The following is a 10000-nucleotide window of genomic DNA, read 5'->3' on the forward strand; positions in this document are numbered from 1 at the left end:
GTACAGCTGTTATCGGAAGCCAGTCATTATAGTTTATAAAGTTATAAATATGGAATTTTGTTTTGGCTTATAAAGCTTGAGCCAGGATATTGTTTAATATAACTCTGATTGTGTTCGGCTGAGAGAAGAGTGTCATAAACACAGGATGGCTTGAGGGAGAGTAAATTATGGGATCATTTTAATTTTTGGGTGAATTATCACTTTAAAGCCTCCAGATTTTCAAGGAGAAACAACTGTTAGTTTTATGATTATACATTTTAAATTATGTGTATGACTAATTAGCCATTAATATTAATGACAAGAATCTAAAGCGGGTTTTTGCATTAACCTCCTTTTGTTTATTGGAAAGTTTTATATCCGTAAATGTAAATATACAAAAAGCAAACCCGCTTTGACATCTTCAAACAAGAATTTAATTTGTACTTAAATACAATTTCAATGTCTGTAAATAAAAAAAGCTATAAAAAATCTAGAATTTGTGGCATATTTAATATTCTTTCATAATAATCTTTTATTATCCTTTTGTGCCCCCACTTTTTTCTTCTTTTCTTTCTTTTACGTCTCTTGGCAAGTAATTTTCAATAGATAAATCAGGATTCTTTTTATTATTTTTCCTGTTGACTATTGAACTATAACTTGTTTATTGTCTGAAAGTTTGTCTGTTTTTGTATCTTATGTTTGTTACATTTTGCATTCTTTTTGTTTGTTTGTTCAAATGATCAATTAACATGTTTTTGTTGAGAATTGCTTCACTTTAACAGTATAGACTGTTTCACAGCAGCTCTACAGTGATAACAGGAGATTACAGTAACTGAGATTGCTCAGGCTTCACAGCAGATCGAGAATATTGTCCAGATAAAGATAGTTCAAGAACACTAGCAGGACTCGAACCCGCAACCCTTCAGTTTCATGATCTTTCCACTGACGGTTTGACCAGTTTAACACACTCGTTTCTGGCTGGCAACAGAATACTCCCCTTATATAGAAAAATAACAAGCATTCTCTGGATAATAACCTTGGATGTAATTTAAATGATGTTCTTATAAAGTTCCCCACCTTCTTCATGATGCCCGTCTTCCTCTTGCTGAAGGTGGTGTACCTCCGCAGTTTGTTGTCTATAAACTCCATCTTTATCTTGACTCTGCCTCGGGTCTTCTTGCCCGGTTTGGCTCCGGCCACTCCACCGGCGAGCACCCCGAACCCCGGCGAGGGCAAGCCGGCCTCCCGCGCCTCCATCACGGCCTCCATCTCGGCTCTCTCCCGCTTGACTCCGGATCCCCTCCGGCCGTCCGTGACTGACCCCACGGGCTCATCCTCATCGCCCGAGTCGGAGTCCGCGTCCGAGCCGCTGCACAAACCCTGTTTATCCGGATCGAATCTCAAACCTCCCACCATCCCTGCGGCTTGTAGTGGCCCGAGTCCGGTTGCGATCCCCGGTCGTACGCCGCCTCGCTGGGCTCCGGTTCCCCCGAGCATCCCTACCGGAGAGGAGCGGACGAGCCCGGTCCGAACCCCGGCTCCGATCACCACCGCGCCGTGTCCCGAGCTCTTCCCCGCCGCTGCCCCGGTTCCACTCAGAGCCGCTCCGGTCTGACTGGATAACATCATACAACCGGAGAGAACGATCCGTTTAACGGCAGCGGAGCGCTTGAGTGACGGTCAGTGTGTGAGAGTGAGTCGCTCATACAAACTGCGCGAAACTTTGAAAAGTGATGCTGAACATGAGCACCTTCTCCCCGCTTCACTCCCTCTCTCTCTCCCGCTTCACCTGGAACTCCACGCGTTCTCTAAAAGGAAAACCAGACCTCCGCGATTACTCCGCCGCGTCATCTAGTCCCCCGTTTAAACCCGTGGAATCATCGATCATTTCCACGTAGATATTTTTCCGCTGCTTTAACTCATCTTCTGAACACTGACAGCTGTCAATCATCACACTGAGGGCGTTCATAAAGCACTTATTGTGCGCAGACGCGGAATGATCTGCACAAGCCCGAACTACTTGCATCCATATAAAGAGGTACGCTGTTTCCTTTTTTGGAGTTCTCGCTCCTTATATGGCTAGTAATAGTCAAGGCCAGCGATTGGCTCGTGCGGGGACGGCCTGGAGCGCGGTTGGTTAAAGCGTTATGTAATTTGCATAAATGCCAAAAGGGTTGCGCTCGCTGCAAACGTCACAGTAGAGGGCGGAGCATCTGCTGAATTATTCTATGAATAGATGCAGGTTAGTAACGTTATCAAAGTTATTTTAGTCAGATATCTCTGTGTGCTAAATCACTGATATAAGGGGAAATCACACATAGAAGACCAAACCTGCATAATTAATCATATTAATAGCAAATATTGCTCTATTTCTCAGTAATCTCACAGATGGAGCAGCAGCAGAATAACTACACACACACAAACACAATCACACAAACAAACCAAACAATAATGTAATTGCACTGCAACAAGGATTTATGGCACTACATCATCAGTGGTTCCCATAGAAACGCTTATAGAAGCCTTAGATGTACTAGAGGAGAATATTTTACAATACTTGAATTAAATGCTTAATGTCTGTGTATTCTTCATCAGCAGGAATCATCTAAAGGACAAAATCAAGAGTTCAACAACATTTCAATCATAAACACATATCGTATACGTTTGTATATAGCCTAATGTTTGGTATTTTGTATAAGTTTTTTATGTTATAAACATTTCTTCATAAACACAGAACTGAGTTTCATCATGAGAGTTTTTTGAGAAGCTTTATTGTGAAATGTGAACATGAACTGTTTTCACAGACATCTGGAATCAAGTTCAGGTTGTGTGTGGAAGTCCATTTCAGCCACACAGAAATCATGCTTTTGTGAATCATAATTATGGCATAAAGTCAAAATGTTGACATTTCTGCAGAACGGCTTTATAGATGAAATAAACTCGTTTGATAATTGATGATCTTTACAGCGGAACTGATCTGACATCAGCCCAAACGCATCATGTCCCTGTTATCTCTGTAAAGATGCTCTGAAACACCTGGACTGTAGAAAGCGCTGTAGAAATAAAGCTGACTTGACCAAGTCATAATTTCAACTTTTTATTTCATAATAATGATTTACTTTATGTGGCAGAGATGTGCCTCTACACAGATCAGTGATAGTTCACACGCACACGCATCATTTCCAGGAACTCAACATGTGTCAGTCCAACAACATCTATTACAATGAAAATAAGCAGCAAACATGGAGAGACGGACACACACACACACACACACACACACACACACACACACACACACACACACAGCGAGAGTTAAACACTGAGTGTTTAATGTGCAGCATTACATCACTGTGAGCTTCACTGAGTGTGTGTGTGTGTGTGTGACCACAATAATGACTCGCAGAGACGAAAACAACAATCATACAAATACATATGAAACGATTATATAAAGCAGTTCTTAAAAAAACAAGCATTAACGGCATTACAAAAGACTGTAAAAAACAGGAGTAAGTCCTTCATGTTCGAGGCACTTTATCAGAGAGAGCCGTCTCCTGCAGCGGACGGGGAACACACACTGACCCACAGGAGAACAACTATAACATCTGCGGTTATGAAGACTGGCTTTCAGAGCGCTTTCTAATCCACGGACAATCCTGCGGGAACTTCAGGATTCCTGCGCTTATAAACACAACTCGCTCATGTCTTCTCCAGTCTTCTGTGACTGCAGATTAATGGTTTTAAATTGCATGTTTAGTTTGCTCACAACTACCTGATAAAATATGTCAGAGCTTGGCATAACTAGTAAAATATATATATTTGCTATATTAATTCCCATGACTTTTCCAGGTCTTAGAAATCAAACTGGGATTCACACCCGAACTGTGAGACTCCCGCTTCTTCAAACACAAAACATATCTGGAGTTTTAGATGTTTTAGTTATGGAAGCTTGTTTCCGCCACAGAATAAAAAATAAAAAGGTAATTTCGACTTTTTATCTCACAATTGTGTGTTATAAAGTCAGAATTGTGACTTTTTCTTAGAACTGCATGTTTATATCTCGCAATTCTGACATTATAACACGCAATTGTGAGATAAAAAGTCGCGATTATCTTTTAAATGTTGTATTCTGTGGCGGAAACAAGCCTCTGCACTTCTCTGACTGTAACGCTGGTGTTGCTGTGCATCACCTGAGGCCCTCTAGTGGACACGAGCAGAGCCGCGGATCTCCGTCACTCCTGAAGCGCCGGCTCCCAGAAACACCCACAACAACCACAGGGACTGACAGTGAACTGGGAATAAAGACTACACTGTGATTAATCATGGCTTAATCTGAGGCGTTGCATATTAATTTATTACAATAACACAGTCACTTGTGAGCACCTCAAAGAAACATAAAGATTATATTATCATAACGAACAATCTCTGTTTCAGCGCACACACGTCCACCGTCACACCGCAGACGATCCTCCTCCTCAGTGCTTCTGTCCTCCAGCGGGACATTTACTGGAGAAGAACATTAAGCACTGCAGATGTTAAGTCTGCGTAATGAAGAATGCACGTGTTTATGCTTAAAACAAGAACAAATATTACAAAAAAGAACAAAATAATAAAAAAGAACAAAAACACTGAGGAAGAACATCATGTTTTGCAGTGTGTGTATTATATTTGTTAATGGCTTTATAGCTTTGTATTTCCGTCTCCACTAACGCGACATCATCCCGTGGAAACACTAAATATCTCTCACACACACACACACACACTGATCACTGCTGATTCCTCCTTCTGCGTCTGTGGCCTGATGGAGCTGTGATTGTCTAGAGGTCAGAGGTCAAAGGTCACCCTGACATGAAGCTCTTCTGGCATCCCTGAGGAAAGAGGCTTCGACCGAACGACAGATGATGAGTGTGTTTAAGGCGGGTGAAGGCCTGATCCTGAGCGTGTGTGTGTGCCTGCAGATCCTGAGCGCGTCTGAAGTGTGTGTGTGTGTGTGTCTGCAGTGATGCGATGCGCTAGACTTTAGCGTCTGCAGGAACACGGGCCAGAGTCTGAGCGATCTCGCTGAAGGAGGGTCGATCTTTAGGACTGGACGCCCAGCAGCGCATCATCAAACTGCAGACGTGAGCAGGACAACCTTCTGGAGGAGACAGGGTCACATGACCAGCCTGCAGAGCTGAGACACACACACACACACACACACACACACACACACACACACACACACACACACATGAGACTCGCTCTCCCCGTGAGAGATAATCACAGTTAAGACCTGCACAAATACTGTCTTTACAATCTCAAAATAAATACTTTAATAAACAGGATACAAGATTAAAACACTAAAGGCATGTTTTAATCAATATATATATATATATACAGGGATTAAAGTGAAAAAAATTCCTCTGACTGAAATTTTTTTTAGGCCAAGTCTTTTTAAATAGTCGAGACCAATAGCGTTTTAAGGGGAGACGTTTTAAACCGCTTTAATATTGGCAGTAGGCGCAATAAGTATATATATATATATATATATTTATATATATATATATATATACACACACACACATATACATATATATATATAGGCAAATTATAACACATTTAAACTTTCGTTAAGTAAAGGGGAAAAGTACTTGTGTGTGTTAACAAATTTTGTGTAAACGTGTTATAATTTGCCTATATATATATTTATTTATTATATATATAGGCAAATTATAACACGTTTACACAAAATTTGTTAACACACACAAGTACTTTTCCCCTTTACTTAACATAAATTGTAAGAATATGACTAATAGTAAAGACTAGTACTAATAAATAAACATTAGGCCTATGCTAAAGCTATTAAATAGCAGTCCCAAACTAGTTTTTGTTAAAGTGGTATGAGCCACTATAGTCATTTAAAAATATTAAAAATAACACAAAGAAAAAATAGTGGCATTTTGGGGTTAATATGGAAACGACAGTTACCATGGTGAATACACAATATTAACAATAACTGTTAATGAAACATGGAAACTGCTCCTGGTGAATAGAATGAAAATCACACCTGCATTTCTTTTATTTCGTGTAATTTACAACGTAACGGCGTTGCATGCTCGTAGCTTCTTTTGCACTTGATCAGTGAGGCGATACAGCGCGCGCCGCTGCATTTGCGCGTGCAATTGAGTGTGCGCTACGAGAACAGGATAACGGCTGACAGGACAAGAAAGTCCGTTTTTCTGAGGTGAAAAACTTTATTTCAGCGTACACTTATGTCACTGCCAGGTAGTTCCTATTGTGCTGGGTTTTCTGAAGTAACGTTAGTCATGATTCGCCTCTCATAACATGCTCTAAACACGCGCAGAGTGGAATAGGAGGAGCGGGGAGCAAGGATCACAGAGCAAATTTGAACTATATCGATATATGCGATGTGGTCTAATTCCAAATCGCATTTCAAAAATATATCGATATATCGCCCTACCTGCATTATAAGTATGTCCTGTCCATGGTAACTGAAATATCTACCTCAGCGCTCAGCTGTAGCCTGACATGCACTTTCCGTGAGCTGTAATTGAAAACCCGGAGTGGACCATGAGCGAAGTGATTACAGAATGCTTAGAGTGGAGAGAGGAACGTGCTTTTGCTCCACTCCAGGCTTTGATCACATCCCCCTCAGCAGGGTGAATACACCTCGTCTTTCCTTAATTTAAGACCTATTCAAACTAAAATTAAGACATTTATTGCACTATTTGAGAAATGAAAGCCTATTTACGGCCTTAAAATTATGAAACGTGAATTTAAGACACTAAGGACAGACTGGAACCCTGCAATTGACGGAAATCCGTCATAGACTTGCTGCAATTAACGGAAATCCGTCGTAGCGACGGAGAACTTTAATCCCTGTATATATATACAGTATCTCACAAAAGTGAGTACACCCCTCAGACTTCAGCAAACATTTGGTATATCTACTCAAGGGACAATCCTACAGAAATGAAACTTGGATATGTTGTGAATGCTTGTACAGCAGAATACATTTACTGTCCTCTGACAATAACTCAACATACAGACATTACTGTCAAAACAGCTGTACACCCTAACTGAACATGTCAAAACATGTGACGTCTGTAGTCATGTGACGCCGGTGGTCATGTGACGTCTGTAGTCATGTGACGCCAGTGGTCATGTGACGTCTGTAGTCATGTGACGTCTGTAGTTATGTGACGCCGGTGGTCATGTGACGTCGGTGGTCATGTGACGTTGGTGGTCATGTGATGTCGGTGGTCATGTGATGTCTGTGGTCATGTGATATCGGTGGTACTGTGATGTCTGTGGTCATGTGACGCCGGTGGTCATGTGACGCCGGTGGTCATGTGACGTGCTCACCTTCGAGCAGCTGCTGATGATCGAGCTGATGGTACGGCATCTCTCCGAGACTGAACACTTCCCACATGAGCACAGCGAACGCCCACACGTCCGACTTACTGGAGAACTCACTGTCAAACACGGCCTCAGCCGGGAGCCAGCGCAGGGGAAGCCAGGCCTGCCTGTAGAGGTGGTACTCGCTGCACACACACACACACACACGTTTACTTAGCTATTTAAATGGGGACATTCCATACGTAATGGTTTTTATGCTGTAGAAACTGTATATTCTGTCCCCTTACACAAACCCGACCCCTAAACCTACCCATCACACACACACACACACACACACACACACACACACACACACACACACACACACACACACACACACACACACACACACACACACACACACACACACACACAACACACACACACACACACACCAGACCAGCTGTGACTGACTGACATCAACACTAGATGGCGCTCTTCATGCATGTAAACAGTGATGCCCAGAAGCTCTGCACCAGATCCAGAAGCACCTCAAGTTTTCAGATTATACTATTTTAAAGGATAATTATTTAGATTCGGACGGATAAATTATGTTGGATAATTTATTGGAATGTAAAATGTAGATGTGTATGTGGAATATGATGGTTTTTACTGTTTTTAATGTATGTTTTGTGTGTGTGATGTAATGCCACTGCTCTAATATAATTGCCCTTTGTGGGACTGAAAACAGTTTTCGTCTCAAAACTCTCTCCGTCTACATTAGTGTTTCTCATCTGTTCTCGTGTTTCACCGCAGGACAGCAAACCTGTCATCTGTGCAGGACTGTGACATGAAGAGTGTGTGAAGTAACATTTTAGCAACAGTGTGAAAGTGAATATAACAGACACAACACCGCTATAAACATCAATATCTGTGGGTTCAATAAACTTACGTCATCGTCCACACTACAACGAGAAAACCGCGTTTTCAAAAAGCGTAGTTTTCTCTGCCAAAACCGCGTCTCAGTGTGCGGAGGGCCAAAGCGGAGAGGAACAGATGCGTTCTCAGACTGTACGTATTAGTGTGGACGAGACCTCAGCGTCTGAAACACTTCCATCAAAGATTCAGTCTCTCTAAGCTCCGCCTCTCTGAGAGCTGCTCTGCTGTGATTGGTCAGAAAGCAAACGCTCATTATCATATCTGAATCTCAGCTCTTGATCTCAGAGATGCGAACAGTGACGATGGCGTGGGTTTCACCGTATCAATCTCAGAAAACAGCGTCTTCTCCACACGAACAACACGAGCCAAACTCTTCCAGTCTCAGATACACTAGTGTTTGAGGGCGGGGCTAAGAGACGCTGTTCAGCCAATCAAGACCAGAGGCGGGCATTATGCAAATGAGTTACAAACCCACGCAGGATCCGCAGGAAGTGAGACTGAATTACTGACGACTCGTTTCAGTTCAGAATCGCTTCTTTCTTTTTTCTTTCATTCACAATAACTTTGATCTTTGAAACATTGCAGATCGTTCACACTCACACACAGCTTTATCACCGCCTGCAGAGAGGGGTGATGATGTCAGCTGTACCTGCTATACACGTCTCTGCAGAGAGCGAGCGAGGACACTTTGACGAGTCTCTGTCCGCTGATCAGACAGTTCCTGGCCGCCAGGTCTTTATGCACGAAACGCTGGTTTGATAAATGCTGCATCCCATCAGCCACCTGGGCACAGATGGAGAGCTGCACAGAGCAGTCACATGATCAACACAGAGTCACATGACTTATTAAACACACTGAAAGAGTGAGTCTGAATGAGGTTATGGGAACGTACTTTAGTTTTCGTGCTGATGGGATGAGGCTTGAGCTTCCCATCGCTGCTGTTTGATATCCTGAGGAACTGTTTGAGATCACCCTGGAAAACAAGAGTTCATCAGTGAGTGTGAGAGAGAGTGTGTGTGTGTGTGTGTGTGTGAGTGAGTGAGAGAGTGTGTGTGTGTGAGTGTGTGTGTGTGTGTGTGTGTGTGGCTGTGTGAGTGTGTGTGTGGCTGTGTGAGTGTGTGTGTGTGTGAGTGTGTGGCTGTGTGAGTGTGTGTGTGGCTGTGTGTGTGGCTGTGTGAGTGTGTGTGTGTGAGTGTGTGTGTGTGTGTGTGTGTGTGTGTGTGTGAGTGAGTGTGTGTGTGAGTGTGTGTGTGGCTGTACCAGATCCACGTATTCCAGGATCATGTATTGCGGGTGAGCTTCTCTGCAGACTCCCAGCAGCCTCACGATGTGTGTGTGTGTGAGCTTGCTGAACATCTGCATCTCTCGTCTGAACTCGGACTCCTGATCTCGACTCTGTAAACTCTTCACCAACACCAGCGTCTCGTCCTCGGACTCCTCTATAGCCCTCGCTTTAGCCAGAAACACCTCGCCGAACACGCCACGCCCTGTACACACACACACACACACACACACACACACACACACACACACACACACACACACACACACACACACACACACGCACGTTTACTTGGCTAAATGGGGAAATTCCATAGGCGTAATGGTTTTTATACTGTACAGACTGTATATTTTCTCTTCTTACACTAACCCAACCCATCACACACACACACACACACACACACACACACACACACACACACACACACACACACACACACACACACACACACTCTCTCTCTCACAC

The 10000-nt window shown here is 43.0% G+C and overlaps 2 protein-coding genes across 4 annotated transcripts in view; both read right to left on the minus strand.

Annotated features, from left to right (window-relative positions):
- The window catches only part of srfb (serum response factor b), a 56923-nt gene extending 55157 nt beyond the window's left edge, over positions 1-1766 (minus strand). For all 3 annotated transcript variants that reach the window (XM_081351491.1, XM_081351489.1, XM_081351490.1), the window contains exon 1: positions 1057-1766. In XM_081351491.1, coding sequence (XP_081207617.1) covers positions 1057-1608 — 552 coding nt within the window. In that variant the 5' untranslated portion in view covers positions 1609-1766. The remainder of the gene's footprint in view (positions 1-1056) is intronic.
- A 963-nt stretch (positions 1767-2729) lies between these two features.
- ptk7b (protein tyrosine kinase 7b) overlaps positions 2730-10000 on the minus strand; it is a 31758-nt gene continuing 24487 nt past the window's right edge. The window contains exons 14-18 of the mRNA XM_081350840.1: positions 9514-9740; positions 9146-9226; positions 8903-9054; positions 7342-7520; positions 2730-5149 (exon numbers count right to left, since the gene is read on the minus strand). Of these exons, the coding sequence (XP_081206966.1) occupies positions 4989-5149; positions 7342-7520; positions 8903-9054; positions 9146-9226; positions 9514-9740 (800 nt within the window). The 3' untranslated portion in view covers positions 2730-4988. The remainder of the gene's footprint in view (positions 5150-7341; positions 7521-8902; positions 9055-9145; positions 9227-9513; positions 9741-10000) is intronic.

Source organism: Scardinius erythrophthalmus (genome assembly GCF_964197995.2).
Source record: "Scardinius erythrophthalmus genome assembly, chromosome: 21".
Taxonomy (NCBI): domain Eukaryota; kingdom Metazoa; phylum Chordata; class Actinopteri; order Cypriniformes; family Leuciscidae; genus Scardinius; species Scardinius erythrophthalmus.